At 40.1% G+C, this 25112-nt stretch overlaps 1 protein-coding gene across 6 annotated transcripts in view; it reads left to right on the forward strand.

Annotated features, from left to right (window-relative positions):
* HEATR3 (HEAT repeat containing 3) overlaps positions 1 to 25112 on the forward strand; it is a 36696-nt gene extending 11584 nt beyond the window's left edge. For 2 of the 6 annotated variants that reach the window (XM_036833765.1, XM_036833771.1), the window contains 8 exons: positions 4159 to 4249; positions 4356 to 4513; positions 5548 to 5630; positions 7051 to 7187; positions 13233 to 13321; positions 17926 to 18069; positions 21022 to 21198; positions 24341 to 25106. In XM_036833765.1, the coding sequence (XP_036689660.1) occupies positions 4159 to 4249; positions 4356 to 4513; positions 5548 to 5630; positions 7051 to 7187; positions 13233 to 13321; positions 17926 to 18069; positions 21022 to 21198; positions 24341 to 24463 (1002 nt within the window). In that variant the 3' untranslated portion in view covers positions 24464 to 25106. Of the gene's footprint in view, positions 1 to 4158; positions 4250 to 4355; positions 4514 to 5547; positions 5631 to 7050; positions 7188 to 13232; positions 13322 to 13607; positions 14374 to 17925; positions 18070 to 21021; positions 21199 to 24340 lie in introns of those variants that run through there. The other 4 variants (XM_036833766.1, XM_036833767.1, XM_036833769.1 and 1 more) reach the window with 4 other exon arrangements.

The following is a 25112-nucleotide window of genomic DNA, read 5'->3' on the forward strand; positions in this document are numbered from 1 at the left end:
CAGAGGAGGTTGGATGATTATGAAAATTAATGATGGTTTGTAGTTTTTGCAGACTGGTTTATAGTTTTTGTTTGTTTGTTTGTTTTGTTTTTTTATAAATTTATTTATTTATTTATTTATTTATTTTTGGTTGTGTTGGGTCTTCGTTGCTGCATGCAGGCTTTCTCTAGTTGCGGCGAGCAGGGGCTACTCTTTGTTGCGGTGCGCGGGCTTCTCATTGCAGTGGCTTCTCTTGTGGAGCACAAGCTCTAGGCACGCGGGCTTCAGTAGTTGTGGCACGTGGGCTCAGTAGTTGTGGCTCGTGGGCTCTAGAGCGCAGGCTCAGTAGATGTGGCACACAGGCTTCATTGCTCCATGGCATGTGGGATCTTCCCGGACCAGGGCTCGAACCTGTGTCCCCTGCATTGGCAGGCGGATTCTTAACCACTGTGCCACCAGGGAAGTCCCTGGTTTATAGTTTTTGATTGTAGCTTATTTGTGCTAGTGGGCGTGATGTTGGGGTGAGGAGGAGCAGTCTTGGGTGCAAGGAACATTTCAACTGAGCCAGTCAGCAGCGATGGAGCCATACTTTGGGAAAACATTTTTCCCAAGGAGGAGAACAGGTCGTCAGGAAGACAAGGAGGACGGTGAGTTGGGCTTTATTCATGTAGGTGCACATTTTCTGTGCTTACTCTGTGTGCCAGGCCCTGTGCCAGATGCTGCTGATAGAAAGATGATTAAGGCATATTTCCTGTCTTCAGGGACCTTTTCCATCTTGAGAGGATAGACATGTAAGTATAATTTATTATAATGCCTGTGCTAAGAACAGTGATAGGGCTGTGCACAGACTTCTGAGGGAGTCGTATCTATAGAGTAAGCACACCTGACTCAGCCCTGATGGAAGCAGAAAGGAAGACACTCTCAGAAAAGGCTTTGTGGACAGAACACCTGAGCTGTCTTAAAGGATGGCGTAAGAAACAGCATGGTGAAAGCGGGTTAGTGTTGTTTGAGGGGCCTGGAGGCAGGAAGACCAGACAGGAGGCTGCTGAAGTCATTCGGAAGAAAGACAATGAAGCCTGAACTGGAAGAACCCTAGTAATGTCCTGTCACCCTTTCTACCATCTTACTCGTGGCCCGTCCTGATTCGTGTACAATGAACTGAAACTGAGAAGTATCTTAAGTCAATGTCTTAGAGTTTTGATAGATTTATTTTTAAAGAATTCTTAGTGGGCATAAACTCATCAGTATACCACTGTCCCACGTCCTATGAAGTCTTGTAAAGCTGAATTGGTGGTGTTTCAAAGCAGTCAAATGTTGTAGTTAAGAACTACTTTCTCACTACAAATAACTCAATTTCGTTTCTTTTTATGGCTGATTAATATTCCATTGTATATATGTGCCACAGTCCCCATGAATAGCTGTTAGGTGCAAAGCATTGTGTTAAGTGCTGGGGTGAATATGAAATGAAAAGGCCATCCTGCCCTTGAGTTGCTTGCAAATCGTAAAGCGGCTTAAAAATCATATCACCCCCTTTTGGTGCAAGAGGCGTGTATTTGAACCCCAAATTTACTCCTTGTCTCACTTGTGCATCTGAGTCAGAGTGGGTAGAATTTAAAATCAGTAAAGCAAGATAGACAAAGGCATAGCTATGAGCCTTGTCATTCCAAAGGGTGTTTCTAGAACCCCAGCAGCATCCCCTCAGGTACCACATGGAGGTGAGTTACAGATCTGGGATCCACTTGTGGAACATCAGCTATAACAGGTCAGGGTTTGGAGGCTCTTCTGCAGGTGTTGCATCGTGCTGACCAGGTCACTTTATCCTGCAGGATGCACATATACTATGTTTCCCCACCCCGAATTCCCATCAGAGCAGCAGTGGAAATTCCAGTTGGGCTGTCAGGGGACTCTGAAAGATCGGACATCTCTGGCTGGGAGAACAGCACTCCTGCAGGGTTTCCCCATCTCCAGCCTTGCTCTCAGGGGCCCTACAGGGAATGAGTGAGTGGGGATTGAGATCCACATCCACCAAGATGAAGTGCCACTGTTTAAAAGTATCGATATTTAACTGTTATTTAGAGATTCACTTTCCCAAGTACTACTTAGAAATAGAATTTGGGTGCTTAGAAAATGCAGTGTTTTCTCTTCACAAAAGCTTGCGTTTTAAAGCCTATCACCATAGCTGAGTAGACTGGATGATTAACATGCTGATCACGCAGGCAGTGTTTAAGTGCCAGTAGGGTGCTAAGCATCGTGCTGACGTGTGCCAGGAATACAGATTTACAGCCAGGCAGCTCTGGTCTTCCACGCTGCCCAGTGGCTTGTGCAGGGATCCTTTAGAATCAAAACCCTTAATTGCATCATTTAACTTAAGAAGGTATAAGCACACATCTGTAAAGAGAGAGCCGACCCAAGTTGTGGCTGTAACATGCAGAAGTAGAACACTCCCTACCCACCTTCCACAGTTAGCAATTGTCAAATCACAGTCTGTTTTCTTTCATCTATTTCCCTACCCACTCTCCCCTCTCAACTACTGAATATTTTGAAGCAAATCTCAGCTGTCATAACATTTCCTCTAGCTTGGTTCTTTATGTCAATTGATAACAATAAGAAGCAGGGAAATGTTCTGAGCAGGAAAGTCAGGTATAGAAGTGGAACTTAGTTTCAGCGTTCTTCTAAGCCAGATCTTCATAGGTGTTAAGTGGATGAGAGCCCAGCAGAGGCATGTCTTATGTAGCTTTGAGTCGCCTCCAAGAAATGTTTAGTTGAATATCATACACGCACGAAGTGAGTAGGAATAAATTTTAGATACATTCTTTTATTTTTAATTAATTAATTAATTTTATTTTTGGCTGCGTCGGGTCTTAGTTGTGGCACGTGGGATCTTTCATTGCGGCGCACAGGCCCCAGAGCACGTGAGCTCTGTGGTTGTGGCCCGTGGGCTCAGTAGTTGCAGCGTGCGGGCTTAGTTGCCCCACGGCATGTGGGATCTTAGTTCCCTGACCAGGGATCGAACCCGCATCCCCTGCATTGGAAGGTGGATTCTTAACCACTGGATAACCAGGGAAGTCCCTAGATACATTCTTGCCAGCAATAAAATGAATATAAACATAGGGATTCCTAAGCTACATCTATTAATTAGCTATCTGCTTTTTTTTTTTAAGAATGTGGTTCAAAATTACAGTTAAATCGTTGCACAAGAAGTTGCTGGAGGATTAAAAATGAGTACAACATTCTGGAAAAGGAGAACAGGAATATGTCACAAGATCTATAGATGTGTTTTTAACCTTTGATCCAGTAAATCTGAGGAAATAAGATAACCAAGTAATCTGAAATATTCCATGCTAGCGGAATGCTTAATAAATTATAATACATTCATTTAATGGAATATTTTACAGCCTTTGAAAAGACAATTAGAAAACTTTTGAAACTGGGAAACATTCAGGCAACAAAATATACATTACTTTTAGCTTATGCACTGTTTTGGAGTGAAGCTGTTTCACTTTTCATAGGTGACTTGAGAATTAAGGTCATATAAATTTATACAACCCATTTTGAGAATGTTAATTGATAAGTTAGGTTCATGTTATTTATTTCCAGAAGAAAAAGTCCCCTCTTTCTTCAGTCTTTAAGAAATGTTTTATTGCAGTCTTCAAAGAAAGCCAGAAAGCAGCAAGCCTATCTGCTCCTTAGCCAAGCTCTGTTGGTCATATAAGGGCCTGTTAGTAATTCTGGTTAATGAAGTCTTTTCCAAGAAAATGTGTAAGCGTCTAAAAGCAGGTTTGTTGTGTGTAAGTGCCTGGTGTCCAAAATGAACTCTTGTTTTAATCTTAGTATGCTGAGCTACTTCTTAACACATTAGATTAAGTTTCAGGGTGAATTTAGTTCAGAATTCCTGAATAGTTTTCTGTTCTCTCCAGCTAACTAAGCAACACTTAGAAAGTAACCGTGCAGATAGATGGAAACCCGGTGAACAGTGGCACGCTGCACAGTGCCAAGAGGAATCATAATGCCTGTTTGTCCTTCCAGCACTTTATGACTTTTCTTCTATTTACCCACCCCCACCCACGTCCTCTATTCCAAGTGCAAATATCATTTAGTAGGCTTTAACTAAGGAGAGTCACATGAAAATATTTTTCCACATATTTGAGAGTTGGTCGTTTGCTTTTTTTTTTTTTTAAGCCCACCGACAAGGAGCTGAGAGAGACCATAGCGTTGCTGACAGCTCAGCAGACTGCTCTGGAAATCATTGTCAACATGTGCTGCAGTGAAGGTTTGTGACCAGTTCCCATTTAGATCTCCTCCCCTGGACTGGGAGGGCAGCTTCCCTGAGGATTATCTTAAATAGTCCAGTTCTGTGTGATCTGCACTCTTCCCAGATCCCACCGACGATGAATGGGAAGAGCTTTCCAGCAGTGATGAAAGCGACGCGTTTATGGAGAATTCCCTGAGTGAATGTGGTGGGCAGCTGCTGTCTCCCCTCTGCCTCTCCCATGAGGTTCATACCGCTCTCACCAACTACCTCATCCCAAAGAAGGTAATCTGTTTTCAGTCTAGGCTCATTCTAGAGCACAGGGAAGGCTTAAGAAAGCTGTTCCGGGGCTTCCCTGGTGGCGCCGCAGTTAAGAATCCGCCTGCCAATGCAGGGGACACGGGTTCTAGCCCTGGTCCGGGAAGATCCCACATGCCCGCGGAGCAGCTAAGCCCGTGCGCCGCAACTACTGAGGCTGCGCTCTAGAGCCTGCGTGCCACAACAACTGAAGCCCACGCGCCACAACTACTGAAGCCCACATGCCTAGAGCCCGTGCTCTGCAACAAGAGAAGCCACCGCAGTGAGAAGCCCGCGCACCACAATGAAGAGTAGCCCCCGCTCGCCGCAACTAGAGAAAGCCCGCGCACAGCAACAAACACCCAATACAGGGGCTTCCCTGGTGGCGCAGTGGTTGAGAAAATGCCTGCCAATGCAGGGGACACGGGTTCGAGCCCTGGTCTGGGAAGATCCCACATGCCGCGGAGCAACTGGGCCCGTTAGCCACAATAACTGAGCCTGCGCGTCTGGATCCTGTGCTCCGCAACAAGAGAGGCCGCAATAGTGAGAGGCCCACGCACCGTGATGAAGAGTGGCCGCCACTTGCTGCAATTAGAGAAAGCCCTCGCACAGAAACGAAGACCCAACACAGCCATAAATAAATAAATAAATAAATAAATAAATAATTTTTTTAAAAAAGACATTTACAGTAGTACTACTTAAAAAAAAAAAAAAGACCCAATACAGCCAAAAATAATAAATAAATAACTAAATTATTTTAAAAATTTTAAAAAATTTAAAAAAAAAGAAAGCTGTTCCTTCTGTGTGCAAAAGAAGTACACTAATACTGCCAGGTGTGGGTAATTGGTAAGATCTGGGAAACAAAACAATGAACAGCACTGGAGGTGGGCTGTTGAGAATTCTTGAGTACATCTTTATCAAGCCTGACCATCTCACTTAGAAGTCACATGTTGGGATTTTATAAAGGAATCGTGTAAAAACCCTACTCTTTAACCTTTGCCTTACTTCTTTTTTAAATTTAGATTTTTGAGAAAACTGCCTTTCCAAACAGCATTGCAGTTGACGTGTGTTCTAGGAACCCCAGTTGGAAACCTTTGATTAGAAAGTAAGAACTTTTCTATTTTCAAAACCATTTGTCATTATGTTATTATATGAAATGATAGACCATTAAATGGAAGATGCCGACCCCCCCTCAAGAGCTCTCCCCCTGTGTCCTGTGTGTGTTCCCTGGAGAAGTGTGCGCATATGTGCACTAAGACAGGAGAGTGCACATAGCAGTGTGGTTTACAGTTGCCCCAACTTGGAAACAACCTCAATGTCCATCAGTGGCAGAATGGATAAATAAATGCTGACATAATCATACAGTAGAATACATACAGCTGAGCTACTTCTTAACACATTAGATTAACACATACAGCAATAAAAAATCTGAACTAGAACACTGACACTAAACTGTTTCATTTAGGGATGCATACATAGGTGGTAAACCTGTAAAGAAAAGCAAGGAAATGTCTGCTATAAAAGTCTGAAGAGTGGTGACCTTTGGGGTCAAGGAGGTGGGGCGTGATAGGGAAGGGATAGGTGGGCCGTGAGGGCGCTAGCAGCGTTTCTTTCTTTTTTTTTTTTTATTGAAGTATAGTTGATTTACAGTGTTGTGTTAGTTTCAGGTGTACAGCAAAGTGTTTCAGATATATATGTATTCTTTTTCAGATTCTTTTCCCTTATAGGTTATTACCCTATAGTTCTCTGTGCTATACAGTAGGTCCTTGTTCCTTATCTATTTTATATATAGTAGTGTGTGTATGTTAATCCCAAACTCCTGATTTATCCCTCCCCCCATTTCCCCTTTGGCAACCATAAGTTTGTTTTCTATGTCTGTGGATCTATTTCTGTTTTGTAAATAAGTTCACTTGTACCTTTATTTTTTTTTAGTTTCCACCTATAAGCGATATCATATGATGTTTGTCTTTCTGGCTTAGTTCACTTAGTATGATAATCTCTAGGTCCATCCATGTTACTGCAAGTGGCATTATTTCATTCTTTTTTATGTCTGAGTAATATTCCATTGTATAAATATGCCACATCTTCTTTATCCATTCATCTGTCGTTGGACATTTAGGTTGCTTCCATGTCCTTTAAATAGTGCTAGTGTTGTTTATTTCCTACCTAGATGTGCAGGTGTTTGCTTTGTAAACCGTTAAACTCTGTATATTCGTTGAGCCCTTTATGTATGTCATATTTCACAATTAAAAATAATTTTAAAGTTGCTGCCATGCATAGAAATTTTTCTCAAGCAGATTCCATGTGACTCATAAATGAGCTGTTCCTCAGAGGCCTTGAGTGCTCAGGCAGTTTGATCTGGTAGGATTAACAGTTCACTTTAAGAATCCTTGCTCACTGCCCTAGACCTCCTTCTGCTTACAGATGGTCCCTGTCAGAATGTGACACTTAGTTTCAAAGTCAGTGCTGAATTCTGCTGGGTTACTGTGAGAGGAACAGACAGCATTCTCTCTCTTCCTTTGCAGAATGAGCACTATACAATGCAGAGCCCTCGTGTGTCTCCAGAGCCTTGTCTCCCTCCTGGATGTGGACCATCTGGGAGGACCTGCAGCCCTTCAGACACTTGCACAGCATCTGTCACAACTGCTTTTTTCTCAGCCAGGTAAATATTTAGGCCTTATTGTGAAAAACTACTGGGATGGAGCAGAATTTTGAAGGGCCAGGAGCTTGGAGTTTGTAATTATACACTGTCTCTCATCCAACCTGCAGAAACCTTTCCCAGACACTAGCAGTCATATATTTATAGTTGCTGGTGGTATAAAGTCAAAACAAAGTATGCACGCAGGCCTCTGGGGTATATTTTTCTTTTTCATTAAAATTGCTTGCATCCAGTTATGTCAGGACAATTAAGGCTGCATCACAAATATCATAAATATTAGGGTTCATTAAGATATTTGGGTAATTCTCTGTTCTTTAGTTTTCTTCTTAAATATAAAACCGTTTGATTTACATTTGATTGGGTGCTACAGATGTGTATGACAGAATTCACAAGGTTTGAGAGCACATAAAGTGGAAAGCCTCCCTCCTTTTTCTCACACTACCCAGTTCCTCTCCCAGAATTGGTCACTGTGACCAGTTTCTTGTGTATTCTTCCAGAGAGAGTCTCGATACAAAAGTATGTATGTGTATTTTAAGGCAAATGATAGACTACCATACACACAATTCTACACCTTGCTTTTTTTCTAACACATATCTTTCTTCAAATACCTTTGCATGGTATAAGCTGAATCTCTAAGTTACAGGTATCTGATATGGATTAATTTCATTTGTACGCAGAAACCTAGAGAGATACTGTACATTAGTTAGTTAGGTGTTCTTTTTTTCTTTTTTTTTTTAATTTTTACTGGAGTATAGTTGATTTACAGTGTTGTGTTAGTTTCTGCTGTACAGCAAAGTGAATCAGTTATACATATATCCACTCTTTTTTAGATTGTTTTCCCATGTAGGTCATTACAGAGTATTGAGAAGAGTTCCCTGTGCTATACAGTAGGTCCTTATTGGTTATCTATTTTATATATAGTAGTGTGTATATGTCCATCCCAATCTCCCAGTTTATCCCCCCCCTTCCCCCTGGTAACCATAAGTTTGTTTTCTACATCTATGACTCTATTTCTGTTTTGTAAATCAGTTCATTTGTATCATTTTTTAGATTCCACATATAAGCAATATCATAGAATATTTGTTAACTGTTCTTTTTAAATGACCTAGCTGTACAGTGTATAATGCATGCTCTTCTAACAGATTGTCATAGTTCACTGTAGTAGAATCTCATTTAACTTCGCCACATTAAACTATAGGAGCTCAAACAAAACAGAGAAAGGAAATAGAGGTATTTTACATAGTAAAGGAAAATTCTTCGCATTACTCTATCCGGCATGTATGTCTGGAGTGAGGGTTAATATGGGAGATATGAATGTGCTCTATTTCTGTGCCAAACTGTTTAACATTTCCCCTTCTCAGACACAGTACTAAGTCCAAGAGCTGAAACTCTTAGAAGATCAAAATATGGTCACTTTTGACTAAATACAAGTTTCTGTATAAGCATTCCTTCAAGAGTCGGTCTCTGATTCTTTAAGACATCTATCTTGCACTCTATGAAGAGGTGCTGTGCATGTTTTAGAAGTTCTAGATTAATTTTTAAAGATTAAGTAAATATTTAGAAACTCATTATATAGTAATCAATATTTGTCAGTTAATAGGCAGAGTTTTCAAGTGATCTCAGGCTGTGTATTCTTTAGCTGGTGCCATCATGTGAAAACCACATGCCCAGCCATACCTAAGACAGGATGTCCAACAGGATGTGAGCAGTGTCAGCCCCACTCCCATTCCAAGCCCGTACTGGGCCAGCTCTGGAGTACAGAGGTGACTGGTCATTGTGAGCTGGCCAAATGGTGACGATAGCTTTATATTTCTCTCCCAGCCTTGTAAACCTAAAGAGATCGGGATGGCATGCGGGGCAAGAGGGGTGGTTTCCGTCAGCCCAGCAGGATGTCCTGTGGAGGGGTGGGTGGGGGAGACTCCTGTTGCTGATGACCACTCCCAGCCCCCCGTTCCCATGGGCTCCCTGCAGTGGGCAGGGCCAGATAGGGGAGTCCACAGCTAGGCCCCCAGGTGAGCAGGACCTACCCAGACCTCTTAGTGCTTCCAAGACCTGCTTAACCTGAGAGAACCCTGTCTGCCCTAGTTTCACAATTGTCATCTCTTTCCTCTGGGCCATTTCTCAGTGAGAGTCCAGTCAAGGTCCCACAAGCCCCATCCCCTGCCAGCATGAAGAGTTTATTTCACTGGAAATAAGTGCACATATTCTGTGCCTCTGCTATGCAGAAAACACTTAGGTGTGTTTCTCTTAGTTCAGCTGGCTATTCTTGGTCACTGGTACATACATGCACATTGATTACCTGGAAAGATCACAGGAAAACCATAACAAGCTGAGCCTTAGAGAAATAATGGAAAGTTTCTGAATTGTGAGAAAGTATAATTAAACACTTAGATTTTTAATAAATTCCAATTTCCTAGCTATTGTAGACATAACCTTTTTATCAGAATGAAATTTTTGATAAAGGATAATTGCTTATATTTATACTATTCTAGTATAGTCTTTCCAAATATTTGGGATTTATAAAATAGTGTAACCCTATGAGCTCTACATGGATAATGTGAACTGTTATTGAAGAATTTGGTGGGGAGAATGGGGCTAAATTTCTCTTTTTTGTGTTACCATGTTTGAAAGTTAAATGTATGAGGATCGTACAGCTGTACTGTATTTAACTTGTTTTAGTTTTGATGCTGAAATACAGTTCTGAATACTTATAAAATTTGTGATACCTACCTACATAGATTTGTGGCTGACATCAGAGATAAAATGAGCAAGTTTTTAGTAGAATCTGGTCCTTGTGTTCAAAACACCAACATCTTTGTCTCCTTCATTTAAAATATTGATCTTCAAAACATAAGAAATTTTTAGCAATGTATTATTTGCAGATTGGGTCAGTTTGTCATTTGTTCCATTACATGGGTTCTAAAATCATTTAGGATTCCCTGCTACCCTAGATTTTGGGAAGCAGAAAGCTCTTTTTCATTACAGTTAGAATGGTAGTATCACCCATTCTGGGATATGTTTTTTATTCCATACCAGAACATTGAAAATCAGTCTGCAGAATTCACCTAAATATAATTTTGCTGCTTGATTACTTGTGGGTTGACTGTTTACCTACATTTAGGTGTGCTACAAATTCTTAGATACTGTACAAAGTTGTTACGGGGAAAGACATTTTGAATCACCTTTTGTTTAACTTCTTTTGACATTTACTTAATTTCTTTTGACAATACCACATGTCTTGACCTTTTACTGAGAATTTCTCAGAAAGGCAGAGTTGTTTGAACTTCCTTCCCTAATTTGGATAAATGACCAGAAATGTGAATTAAATAAAATCATCCAAATTTAGGGAAAATATGAATTTCACATAATGTAAAACAGTAGTGTAGTTTAGATTAGGATTTTGAATCTAAGGTAATTGTTATTTTCCTAAGAATAGAGGATAGAAAAAAAATTGGTTCTGAGATGTGTTCTAGTTTGTATGAAGTTAGTTCTTCATAACATGGTTTAATAGTTTTATGTGCAGCTGACAGATTTCCAGGACTACACTTACAGCTTTAATCAAATATAAGTTACTTTTCAGAGCCAGTATGGTGACTTTTGGAAGTTTAATAGTAACAATTTTATACCAATTTTTGAGGGCCTGTTAGGTACTAGGTTTTATGAGCTAGGCATTTATTACTCCACCTGCCTGATGAGGACGCTGAGATTTAGAGGTTTAGGAACTTTTTTCAGGGGGGTTCCTTCTTTTAACAACTATTTATTTATTGACTTACTTTATGCCTTGCCTTGCACTGTTCTAGGTCCAAGGTATACAGGCATAAACAAGATAGGCAAGGCCGCCATGCTTATGGAGCTTGCATTTTCATATAAATAAAGGTTTAAGGTCATTTTGGCTAGGAAGGAAAAACATAAAAGCAGAATGGTATGAGGTGTCACACTAGTTAGTATGGAAAGGCCCCTTTGAGGAGCTAACACTTGGGCTGAGACCAAAATGAGAGGTCACATAATGTCAAAGGCTGGATTCTGTCCCTGGTCTGTCTGCTCCTAACGTATCCTAGTATCTGTTCTGTGATACTTACAGGAATTCCCTACCTCTGTGCATAACATATATCTGAAAATGAGAGAGCTGAAAGATAAAACAAGCCTTGATTCCAGTCTTTGCAGAAGCTGCCTTGCTCTCATGCAGCCCAAAAAGGGGCATCAGAATCTTTATTTGGCCAAGGACACCATAGAGGAGAAAGACAAAGTGTCTACTGCTATATAACAAATCACCCCCAAACTTGGTGGCTTAGAATAGCAGTAATCATGTGCTATTTCTCATGGTTTCTATGGGTCAGGGATTTAGAAAGGGTCCAGTGGAGATGGTTTTCTCTACCCCATGATGTCCAGGCCAGTGTTTCTCAACTGGCAGCAGTTTTTGCCCCCGAGGACTTTTGTCAGTGTCTGGAGACATTTTTGGTTGTTATCATTTGGGGGTTGCTGCTGGTATCTAGAGGGTAGAGGCCAGAGATGTTGTTAAATATCCTAGTGCACAGGGGACTCCACATGCACCACAAAGAATGATCTGGTCCAAAATGTCCATAGTGCTGAAGTTGAGAAACCCTAGCCTAGGCCCTCTGCTGGAAGACTGGGAGCCAGAACCATCTGAGGCCTATTCACTCACATGTCTGGTAGTTGGTTTGGGGCTGTCAGCCAGAACACCCACCTCTGACCTCTTCGTGTGACCTGGGCTTCCATAATATGGTGGCTGGGTTCCAAGGGCGAGAGTTGAGAGAGAGGAGAGAGCAAAGGCATGTGAGTCAGGCGGAAGTCATGCCTTTTACCACTTAGCCTGTCACTTTCACATGTTGTCCTGGTTGAAGAAGCCACAGAGTCCCACCCAGGTTCAAGGGGAGGGGAAATCGACTCCACAGTCTTTATGGGAAGTGGCAAGGTTCTGCAAGATCATGCAGAACTGGAAATACTGTTATGGCTATTTTTTTAAATTTTAAATCAATTTATTGGGTTTAAAAAAAAAATAAATTTATTTATTTATTTGTTTTTTTATTTTTGGCTGTGTTGGGTCTTCGCTGCTGCACGCGGGCTTTCTGTAGTTGCGGCGAGTGGGGGCTACTCTTCGTTGCGGTGCGCAGGCTTCTCATTGCAGTGGCTTCTCTTGTTGCGGAGCATGGGCTCAGGGCACGCGGGCTTCAGTAGTTGTGGCTCGCAGGCTCTAGAGCGCAGGCTCAGTAGTTGTGGCGCATGAGCGTAGTTGCTCCGTGGCATGTGGGATCTTCCTGGACCAGGGCTCGAACGCGTGTCCCCTGCATTGGCAGGCGGATTCTTAACTACTGCGCCACCAAGGAAGCCCTGTTGTGGCTATTTTTGGAAAATATAACCTATCACACCACATCAGTCGCTTTCCCTTCCCACCAAAGGGGTTAGGGAGCCAGCTCACCTAGGCGGTCCTCACCCTTCTACATGGCTGTGTTAGCATAATTGTTTATTGCTGTTGTTCTGTTTATCCTTTGTGGGAGGAAGGGACAATAAGAAAAGAGTAAAAATGAGCAAGAGTGGGAAGGGGAAGTTGGGTCAGTAAAAATCAGAGGAGCCACTGAAAACCAGAGGCATAGTGGCCTGGCCCTGCACAAGCAACACTTCTTGGCTGGGCAGTGGGCTTGGGTTGGCGAGGAGGCACTCTGACTTGGGAGATGACTCTACCCTATGTCTGCCCAGCACCGTGATAGCAATCTATGAAAAGCTGATTTCAGTCTACAAAGGTTAGCTCAGGCTTATCATGTGCTAAAGTGTGAGTTAAATGAAAATCCAGCATCTACAAGTCAAGGACTGTCAGGACTGTCCTGATTATTTCAGTTGTGGTCATCTTTCAAACTCAAATATACAGTTCACAGGGAGTTGTGAACTGGAAGTTTGGGCTTCAATATCAAATGTTTTTATTATTGTAGCATATATTAACATTTAACATGCTTTGTTTTGTCTCTTTTTCTATAAAATAACTCTTCTTAGAGAAAGACAAAAACAAATTTATATTTCACTTTTGTGTTTTAGATTTTGCTAAGCATGTTGACTTTTTAGAAGCCATAAGTAGTGCCTTGAGGGCCCTTTTGCAAACAGTGGCCTCCAAGAACATTCCTCAGGTAAGGTTTTAAAATTTTTATGTGAAACTAGCAAAGATTCTATATTACGGAGGCAAAATTTATTGCTTAACTATTTTTAAGTGTTTATTTCTATTGAAAGAGTAATGCATGATCCTTGTAAAGTGAAAACAAAAGTACTGAAAGTATAAAAGTAAAATATTTTCCTTCTCCCCACCACCCCCATCAAAACATACATAGTTTTTTAGTTGATATAATGTGTTTGGCATTTGTGTTGTAAGTATTTTCTCTGGAAATCATTTGTCTTTTTTTAAACATTTTATTACAGAAATTTTCAAGCATGTACTCCAGATCCTCCACAGTGATCTATCTGCACCTCTGTGATAGGTGCCTTATCACTTTTATTTTTTACTTTTCATGAAGGAAATTTTCAAACATTTCTAAAAGCAGAGATAATAGTATTGTTACCTGAAAGCATTATCACCAAGTGTCAACAAGTGGCCAACATCTTGTCATTCTTGTTTCTTTCACTTTCCCTACATTTTTGTTTTAGCTTCTTGGAATAGTTAAAGCAAATCATATTATTTCACCCATGAATGTTTTATTGTGTGCTTCATTATGTGTCTGTGACAGAAAATGAACTTTTAAAAAACTTAACGGCAATACCATTATCCCAAACCCCCAAATCAACAGATGTTTTAAAATTATCATTTGATATGCAGTCTGAGTTCAGTTTTCCCTGATTGCTTTTAAAATGTCTCTCTTTTTTTTCAATTGGTTTGTTCAAATCAGCATCTAAGTAGGATCCATGTATTGTTCTTAGTTGATATTTTGGTCTCTTAAATATATTTTTTAATGGGTTTAGTGAGATTTAATTCACATACCATACAGTTCACCCATTTAAAGTATACAATTTAGTAGTTATTAGTATACTGACAGATTCTTAAATCTCTGAATTTATAACATTTCCCCTGCCTGCCCCCCTTTCCCCATACTATTTATTCATTGAAGAAGCTATCAGGCTTCCCTTGTGGCGCAGTGGTTGAGAATCTGCCTGCCAATGCAGGGGACACGGGTTCGAGCCCTGGTCCAGGAAGATCCCACATGCCGCGGAGCAACTAAGCCCGCGCACCACAACTGCTGAGCCTGCACTCTAGAGCCCGCGAGCCACAACTACTGAGCCCATGAGCCACAACTACTGAGCCCGCATGCCCAGAGCCTGTGCTCTGCAACAAGAGAAGCCACCGCAATGAGAAACCCGCGCACGGCAACAAAGAGTAGCCCCTGCTCGCCACAACCAGAGAAAAGCCCGCGCACAGCCAAAAATAAAGACCCAATGCAGCCAAAAATAAAAAATAAATAAAGTAAATAAATTTAAAAAAAAACCAGAAAACACTGAAAACGCCATAATATTAAAAAAAAGAAGAAGAAGATGCTGTCATCTGTCCTAAAGAATTTTCCCCATTCTCAGATTTGGCTGCTTAAACAATGTTATTGTTTAACAGGTCCCTCTGTCTCCCATATTTCCTATAAATTGGGAGCTAGGTCTAGAGCCTTAATTAGATTCAGGATCTGATTTTTTAGGCAAAAATAATTCATAGTGCTGTATGTATATTCTACTTTTATATCACAAATCACATATTGTTGTAAAATAGTGATGTTAAGATTAATCAATGGATTAACTTGTAGCAACCAGTGATTTTTGTTGTATAGATCCACTATTCCATTAGGGTTTGCAAAATGGAGATATCCTAATTTTGTCATTCCTTTTAAAGCATTTTATTAGCTGTGATTCTTCTATAAATAAAAACTTCCTATTTCATCAATTAGTTGGTAACTTTGAAATAAATTTCATACCAAAAAAGATAGGGTATGATTCTCCCTCCCCCCACCACACCCTTTTTTCTAGAATAATGAGTTGGTGTCCTAGCAGTCTCTAAAAATGACCAGTTTTTTAAACCATCATTAAAAACTCATTATTATTTACTTTACCCTACAGAATATAGTTAATAATTTCAAAATAATGGTATTATTACTAACAATAACATTACTGAATGCAGTTTAAGATTTCTTTGTGATTCTTCATGTCCTTAGGGAAAAAAATCCCTCTAGGACTCTACAAATTACTGTGTTTTAAAGTTGCTTGAAAAGGTCTCTTTGTGGCTTGTTATGAAGTTAGCTTCAGTTGTTTCAGCTTTTTTTAAAGCATTTTTTGTTTGCTTTAATTTTTATTTCTTAATTATATAAAATATTTACACAGTTTCAGAGTTAAAACTGAAACAAGATATATTCAGAGAAAAAGATGGTATATACCTACTATGGAATAGTATTCAGCTTTAAAGAGGAATGAAATTCTGATACATGCTACTGCATGGATGAACCTTGAAGGCATTATGCTAAATGAAAGACACAAAAGGACAAGTATTGTATGAATCCTCTTATGAGGGACCTAGAGTAGTTAAATTTGTGGGACAGAAAGTAGAACAGTGGTTACCAGGGGTTGAGGTAAGGGTGGGGTGTGTGGGGAGACATTGTTTAATGGGTACAGGGTTGCAGTATGGAACGATGAAGAAGTTCTGGGGATGGATGGTGGTGATGGTTGGTTGCACAACAGTGTGAATGTACTGTACTTACTGCCACTGAACTGTACTTTTAAAAATGGTTGAAATGGTAAGTTTTATGTATATTTTATCCCCAAAAAGAATATATATATGTATATATTTAGAGAGGTCTAGCTTCTATCCCTTTGCCCCTGTTCTTTCCTTTGTGCCATTGGTAATCATCCTTTTTGATTTTTTAATTTATCATTCTGTTGTTCTTTTTTGGAAAACATAAGCAAAATATGTATGTATTTGTATTTCACTCCTTTTCTTAAAAGTAGTGCTTCTGTAGTTTGCTCTTTTCCCTTATTAATCATCATAGACATGTTTCTCATTTGTTTTTTACAGCTTCATATCACTCCATTGTGTACATATTCCATATTCAACATGTCTGCATCGATGGATATTTTAGTTGTTTCCAATCTTTTGCTATTACAAATAGAACTGCAATGAATAGCCTTTTTACAGAAGTTCTGTTATGTTTTTGCCATTGTGTCTTTGGAATCGATTCCTAGAATTGGGCTTGCCGGCTCAGAGAACAGATGGATTTGTAGCTTTGCTCTAGGTATTGCTGTAGTCCCCTCTTTAGAGTCTGAGTTGTTTCGAATCTCCACCAGCAGCATTTGAGAGTGCCTGTTTTGCCAGAGCCTCACCAGAAGAATATGTTGTCAAAATATTGGATTTTAAGTGGTCTGATGGGTGAGAAATTATATCTCAATTTTAATTTGCATTTCTCTTACTGTGAGGAAGTTGGACATCTTTTCATGTGTTTTAAGGGCCTTTGCATTTCTTTTTCTGTAACTTTTCCCATCTTTTGCCAGTTTTGCTATCGGGTCCGTGGTCTTTTTCCTCTTCGTATATAAGGGCAAATCCTAGGGCTTTGCCCCCAGTCTACTGAAGCAGAAACTGGGCAGGGGCCCAGAGATGTCTGTGTTTTAACAAGTTCTCTAGGTGATTGTCATGCACTCTGAAGTTTGAGAACCACGGTTCTAAACCGTCCTCACTCCTTCCTTTCTAAAATCCTCCAGTTTTGAGTACCATGTCACTAGACCACACCACCCACCTCTCTTGGTTACAGTCGCCCACCATCCCCAAGGGTGCCCCTCGTTCCTTGAAGATGCCTGCTGTTGGGCTCTGTTACTTTTCACTGGTGCCGTCATGATTCTAGGTGATTTCAGAATCCACATGGATGCTCTTCCCAGGAACCTGGCTTCGCAGTTCTTGGGCCTCCTTTCCTCTGGTGGCCTGTCTTCCTTCCGTCCTTAGTCATTGCATGGCCACACCTCTAGAGTAGTGCTAACCCAGACTTGGCCCTGTTCCAGAGTTTAATGGGAAGTCTCTGGTGTTTTACTGTTAAATATAGTACATGATGTTGGCCTCTAATATATACTCTTTACATTTTTTCTCTTTGTACATTTGAGAATTTTTTTCAAGAACATAACTTCTAAAAAAAAAAAAAAGAACATAACTTCTGACCCTCAGTTTCTATGAAAGGGAAAGTGACATTCGCACTCTCTTGTGATACCTGTGTCCACGTATGTGTTCAAATCAGCTTAAAATGAAAATTATCACTACTTGGTGGAAGCACTATATAATTTAATGGGTTTTACAATCTTTAATAATTTATCATAACACAAATCTCAGAGTCAGTTCTTACCTTGTATAGATTTCTGCCCATTTTTATTAAAGCTGCATGATCCTATTTACCTTTTTAAAACATTTTTTATGATCAACGTTGAAAAGAAATTAGAATCTCTTTGGTCTGTGTACCTCTGAATGAAGGTCTTCAACTGAAGGCTCTTGTACAGGCTTACAGCCGTGTGATAGAGTAAGTGGTGACAGTGACATGAGCAGGCCTCGTCCTAGTTCAGAGTCACCAACGTTATTAATGAGTGGGTAGAATATGTAATAACTTCTCCACCGAGAGTTTGTGTCACTTGTAGCATCGTGCCTCTTGTAGAAGAGACTCCTGCCAATCCCATTGCACATGCTGTTGGAATTGGCTGAGTTTAACATGCTAAATATTCTCTCCTTCTCTTTCAACAGTGCATGACTCCCGACCAGCTGTTGACACTATGCAGAGCAGGCGTCCATAGTAGTAATGTTGGGGTGAGGGTAAATGTGGTTAGTATTTTAGGGATCACTGGCAGCGTCCTAGCCAAAGAAGATGGCACACTTGACACTCTTAAGGTAAAAACAATATGCTTCCAACCCAAATCATTAAATCATCAGAAATGGGAGAAGAGTGACTATTGGTGTGGGATTTTTAAAACTTCTGTGGACTTCATGAGAAGAAATCATATCAAGAAGTTGCTTACTGGGGACTTCTCTGGCGGTCCAGTGGTTAAGACTCCAAGCTTCCAATGCAGGGGGTATGGGTTTGCTCCCTGGTCAGGGAACTAAAATCCCGCCTACCGTGCGGCACAGCCAAAAAATAAAACTAAAAAAAAAAAAAAAAATATTGCAAGAAAAAGAAAAGTTGCTTACTAAGGTATATTATTAAAATATACCCTTTGGCTTAATCTAACTCCATGAATCAGATAGGTACTTGAAGAGTTGTCTCATTTTGCCATTTAACTTTACTCCAGAGATACTTTATCAAAAATAAATTTGCCTTCAGTGGAAGGCCAAGGTTCAAAGTTGTTAGAGATGCCTCTGCCTTTGCTGTTGCATTAAATGTGTACACGTTGTATTCTCCTGCTGACAAAGGAACAGTCCAGACAGTTTCCTCAGCACACCAGGCTGTGGTGCATTCTGCACAAAGCCACCCAGTTCGTCCTAAGACCTCTCATAAATTTTAAGCAGCAACTCTGGTAGTGCCAGCACGCTAGGAACTCACTCAGCTTGTTTGCTTCCAGCACTTTATCTCAACAAGTTGCTTAGGAACTGCACTGCCAGAGATACAGCCTAGTAACTAAAAGAACAGTAATAGTAAAATTATCCTTTGTTGTGCTAATCATAATTGCTGAAGTGTAGATTGCTGACAATGGATTATAAACTGATTATTATAAAGTATTTCTTAACTTGCTAAGAGCTTAACAGTGTGACTGGTATTTTTTTAGAAGCTTATTTTGAAACGGTGATACATGCACATAGCAAAACATTTAGGAAAGTAGAAAAGAATCTATAGTGCAAAGACACATCTCCGCTCCTAAACACCCGGTCCCCCAGTTCCACTGTAGAGAGGCAGCCGCTGTTACCCATCTCTTCTGTGTCATTCCAGGGATTTTGATATATAGACACCGAGTGAGAGAGCATGGCTGTGGCTCTGTACGTGTACACATGTACCGATGAGCATGTGTAGGTATAGTCACTTCCCACCCCTTCAGACCGTAAGGTCCAAGGTCCACTTTAGGGGAACAGCGAGTTTTTCTCAGGCATTACATAAAATTTCTAAATATTTTTATTTAGTCACATTTTCAAGCATGAAGAAAAGTAGAAAGTACAGTAAATTTTTGTATAGCCATCAAGCGTATTTAAGAATTACTAGTTTTCTATCATATATACTTCAAGTAGTTCCTCTGCTGAGTGTGTTAAAGTAAAGATATCCTGGTATTTTACCCCTGTGGGTTCAGTACGCATGTCTTAAAAAGAGGGGCACTCTCTTATATAACCACCATTATGCTGTACACGAGTAACAGTTATTTCTTAATATGTCTAATACCTGGTCCATATTCAGAACTTTCCAGTTGTTCCAAAAATATCTATTTGTGGATAGTTTGTTTAAACCAGGATCTAAGGTAAAGTCTACATGTTGTGCTTGTTTTGGGGTCTTCTAAGCCTCTCTTCATCTAGAGCTGTGCGCCTTCTAGCACCACGTCCCAACACCTGTCTTTCCCTCAGCTCCTGGGTTGGTTGGCTCATAATGTTCAGCCTTCTGGATTTGTCTGATTGCTTCCTTGTGGTGGTAAGTTTGTTCCTTTATCCTCTGAATCTCCTGCAAGATGGAAGTTAGGTCTGAAAGCTGGGTTAGATTCAGATTAATCTTTTCAGTAAAACTACTTCATAGGTGATGCTGTATATTTCATGTTATATGATAAGGTATTAAATGTAAATGCTATCCTAGAGGTTATCTAGACCACTTATATTCAGATGAGAAAATTGAGGCCCAGAGTGGGTAACGGACTGTCCCAGAGTCACCCCGTTATTTATGGTAGAGCTGGAGTTTGGACTCAGCATTTCTTAAACTTATTTTATTTTATTTTATTTATTTTATTTTTGGCTGTGTTGGGTCTTCGTTGCTGTGCGCGGGCTTTTCTCTGGTTGCAGTGAGCGGGGGCTACTCTTTGTTGCAGTGCGCAGGCTTCTCATTGCGGTGGCTTCTCGTTGCGGAGCACGGGGCTCTAGGCGCGCGGGCTTCAGTAGTTGTGGCTTGTGGGCTCTAGAGCGCAGGCTCAGTAGCTCAGTAGCTGTGGCGCACGGGCTTAGTTGCTCTGCGGCATGTGGGATCTTCCCGGACCAGGGCTCGAACCCGTGTCCTCTGCATTGGCAGGCAGATTCTTAACCACTGTGCCACCAGGGAACTGTTCATTAGCTAGCTAATTGTGAAAAAAATGGGTAGATGTTAAAAATCATCACAGTGAAGCAAAATGAGATTATGTGCTCTTTATTTTTTTAATTGTCTTAGAGTGTTTTTCATGTATTTTAAAAAGCGGAGTTTTTGTTACAGATAATATTTATATGCATTTTGACACCATGGGAATAGCCTTTTTGATGGTGATAGAAGGGAAATTTTAATAACTTCCAATATCTGTCTTTCATATATCATTTATGGATCTTAATTCATTTTATTTAGGAATATAAACTCTAAGATTTTAAATTTATCTTGCTTATGTTATACTTGGTATTTTTATAAATATATGTTGCCTTTGATCTTTTTAAAGTTTTAATTTTTCCCTAGCATTTATTTATTTATTTTTTGGCCACACCTCACGGCTTGTGGGATCTTAGTTCCTCAACCAGGGATCGAACCCACGCCCCCTGCAGTGGAAGTACAGAGTCTTAACCACTGGACCGCCAGGAAAGTCCCTCCCTAGCATTTTTATGTAAAATTTTATGCATGAATTGTTGTCATATTTAGAGTTAGTACTTATTTCGAAAGCTGACTTAGGATATTGGATAACTGTGTTTTGTTGTCTCCAGACCATCGGGTGCTTTCTGCTTGAGGTTGCCACCAAAGATCCCTCCCTTGTAGTAGCAGGAGAGGCTTTGGATGCCCTCTTTGATGTTTTTGCAGATGGTAAAGAAGCTGAAAGGGCCTCAGTTCAAATTAAATTGTTATCTGCTCTGAAAGAATTCCAGCCAGTCTTCAAAATGAAGGTATGTAGCATTTTATTTAGAAATGCTGAAGTCTCAGCATTCTGTGGGAGGAGGGTGTGTGTGGTTCCCTCCGTGCAATCTCAGTGATTCAGATAGCACTTCGTCCCCAGTTCTGTGTAAACGCTTGTTGGCTGAGTCAGGGCTCAGTCTCCCTTTCTGTTGAATCACTGTGACGTGAGCCAAAATGGTGTCAACACGTTCCTCTTTCTGCAGCGGTTTAGAAATGTTAACAATGCTTATGTGTAAGCACTACAGTCTGGCCTGCAAAGCACTTTCATAGACATGTTAAATTTATTTTATATCATGTAATGCATTATAGGCTGATTTCATTGTTACGAATATTTCCCTTTGGTGCTCTGAAAAAAAGGCAAACAAACTCCAAGCTGGCCTGTAATGGAGAACGTAGCTACCTTCATTTGCCCTTTTATTGGTTGATTGATTGATTGATTCATCAGAAGCATCAAAGCTAACTTTGAGTCAAAAAAATAATGTTCAAATACTGTTTTAGTGGTTGGGGGAAGGCAACCAGAAATTTTAAAAACAGCGTTTGATCCCATGTCCACAAATTTAAGTTTATCAATTCTCCTCTTATCTAAATCTCTATTTCATTTGGAGAAATAAAAATATTTGTATTTTCTGGTTTTACATTTTAAATTAAACTTTTGCTTTTAAAGCTTTGTCAAGAGAATAGAGGCTTTAATGGAAAAGTAGCTTACTTTTGTTGCTTTCCAATATGTGTTTCTTTTCTCTAACAAGCTTCTAAGGCAGAATTCAGTTCCTGTGCCCAGAACTCTGTGATAAGTTTTTAGGTGGATGTGATTGTATGTTTAGAAATTTAAACTTTTTGAATTTTTTTTAAGGCATAAAAAATAGTTTTCTTTTGCAGAAGAAAAAAATAGCAGCACATGCCATGCACATTCTGTGTCATAGTTACATCAGTATTAGTTTAGGAACATTAATAATTGGTTTGTTTTTAACATTTTCATGTTTTGGCATCCCACATTTAAAAATGTAGTGATAGTGGCTAACACTTTTTGAGTTAAGCTTCACCAGTAGGTGACTTTAGTCTTGAGGGGGAAAAGTTGATCAGTTTACTCTTAATTATGCTTTGTTTAAGCCTGTAGTTTTGTTTGTTTGTCTGGGTTTTGTTTTGTTTTGAGATATAATTGACATATAGTGTTAGTTTTAGGTATACAACATAATGATTTGATATATGTATATATTGCAAAATGATTACCACAATAAGTTTAGTTAACACTCATCACCACACAGTTACAAATTTTTTTTCTTGTAATGAAAACTTCTAAGACCTACTTTCTTAGTAACTTTCAGATACATAGTACAGAGTTGTTAACTGTCATCACCTTGCTATACATTACATCCCCAGGACTTATTTCTCTTATACAGTTGATCCTTGAATAACACGGGGCAGATCCACTTAAATACACAGATTTTCTTCAGTGGTAAATACTACAGTACTACATGATCCGCAGTTGGTTGAATCCGTGGCCAACAGTAAACTTATACCCAGATTTCTGACTGAGGGGTGGGGAGTTGACGCCCTAACCACTGCATTGTTCAGGGGTCAGCTGGAACTGAAGTGTGTACCTTTTGACCACCTTCACCCATTTTACCCACCCCGATCCCCACGGCCTACTGTTTATTTATTTATATATTTTTAAAATTTATTTATTTTTGGCTGTATTGGGTCTTTGTTGCTGCGCGCGGGCTTTCTCTAGTTGTGGCGAGCGGGGGCTACTCTTCGTTGCAGTGCGCAGGCTTCTCATTGTGGTGGCTTCTCTTGTTACGGAGCACGGGCTCTAGGCGTGCGGGCTTCAGTAGTTGTGGCACGCGGGCTCAGTAGTTGTGGCTCACGGGCTCTAGAGCGCAGGCTTAGTAGTTGTGGCGCACGGGCTTAGTTGCTCCGCGGCATGTGGAATCTTCCCAGAGCAGGGCTCGAACGCGTGCCCCTGCATTGGCATGCAGATTCTTAACCACTGCGCCACCAGGGAAGCCCGTAGTGTTTATTTTTTAAGCAGTGAGAAGTTTTATTCCCACCTGTTCCCTGTCTCATGGGTAACCAAATTGAATGGTGTTTCTCTAAGCAAAGACAAATGCACCTTAGTATTTTCCCCCTTTATTATCCAAAAGATAGTATAATATATTCACATTCCTGCACTTTATGTGCTTTTACTTAACACTGTCTCCTAGAGACATTTCCATACCAGTACATGGAGGGTGTCCACATTGTTCTTAAAGATCACAGGCCCTTTAAACTTCTGAAAAAGCAGTCTGCGTGGTAAGGAGAAAATATCCCCTTTCCCTGCAGCTGCAAGGAAAGCAGATGCAGTTGAGTCATCAAACTCTGTAGAAGCAAATGCTTAGAGAGCAGTGATGTAAACTGTGAACTAGGAAAGTAACCCCTAACCTCTGGAATGCCCATTGTTCTGATTGATTTTCCTACTTAATATGCATTGCAGTGATGGTGATATTTAATTGTTTTTCTTTTCTCAAAGCTATAAAGCCCTGATGAAATTTCTCTGTTAGCCAGAATGGCAGCATGTAGTTTTTTATATGAAGCTCCTTTGTGAATGAAGCCACAGTTGCATTAAAGGCTGTTTGGTATATATTTAGCACCAAATTGCATCTAAACACAATACAATGCATTTTACCAAAAAAACTTCTTTAGAGCAGCTATCCTCAAAAGTACCCTGTATCCGCAGCGCCAGCATCACCTGGTAACTTGTTACAAATGCAAATTCTCAGGCCCAGCTCCAGACCTACTGAAAATCAGAAACCGTGTGGATAGGCCCACGAGTCTGTTTTTAACAAGCCTTCCAGATGCTAAAATTTGAGAACCATGGCTCTGGATTAGAGGTGAGGTATAGTTCACATACCATACAACTCATTCTTTTAAAGTCTACAATTCAGTTGTTCTTGAAACTATCATTTAAAAGGTGCACAATCTTAATTTATGTTTATTATGGCTAACGTACTGTGTTCCATCACCGTGGAAGTGAAAATGTTTCACCAAAATCTGACTGCTGTTTGTTCTAAAAATAAATACACCGCAAATTAAATGCTTTCTTATTTAAAGGAATTAGTGATATATACCAAATCACATATGATATTTTTTTGGCAGATACGGAAAGAAGGGAGAGCTAAATACAGTCCAGATCAGCTGTGTGTTCTCGACAACGTGAAGATGAACTTGAGAAGGTTTGTCGCTTATCAAGAAACTGTTGAGAAAAGACTGACTACTTGAAAGAGACCAGTCCTTGCCTCAAAGCGTTCAAAGCTGAGGAATACTAGAGGGTTTCCTTTCAGTGTGTGTGTTCCTGAAAGTCATTTTTTAATGCGTGTACACTAATTTGAAGTTCATAAAAACTCCAGAACCTGTCAGAAACTCTTTAAAGCTCTGGGATCTGTGTGGCATTTCTGGTGCTCTCAGAAATGTTTCCAGCATGTTTTAATCACTGGAAACACGAAGAGTGGAAACACAAGGAAATCTCAGGTGCTTCTTCATGAGCAGTGAAGACACTTCCAAACAATCATGTTTTCCTTGAATTTTGCAAAAGAGGAAAATCCAAAGCATTGCTTGGATGCTCTTTTAAGCCATTATCATTTTATATTAGCTGAATCTTTAACTGAAATATGAAGACAAGCTTTATAAATTTTTTTTGGTATGAAGTATATCAATTATGCTTACCTTTTGTGAAGAGGGGAGTGAGTTGGAGTCATACACCACTATTGAGCAGACTGTACTACTAGCTAATGAGCTCATGAGGTCATCGTCGTCCTCTGTACAAAAGGATCTGATCGGATACTGCCTTGGAACATCACTCCTTATTTAATTTGATGTGGAATCAGGATTGGAAGAATATGTTTTTTAATAAATAACTTTTTAATTGAAA

The sequence above is a fragment of the Balaenoptera musculus genome, chromosome 19 (genome assembly GCF_009873245.2).
Source record: "Balaenoptera musculus isolate JJ_BM4_2016_0621 chromosome 19, mBalMus1.pri.v3, whole genome shotgun sequence".
Taxonomy (NCBI): domain Eukaryota; kingdom Metazoa; phylum Chordata; class Mammalia; order Artiodactyla; family Balaenopteridae; genus Balaenoptera; species Balaenoptera musculus.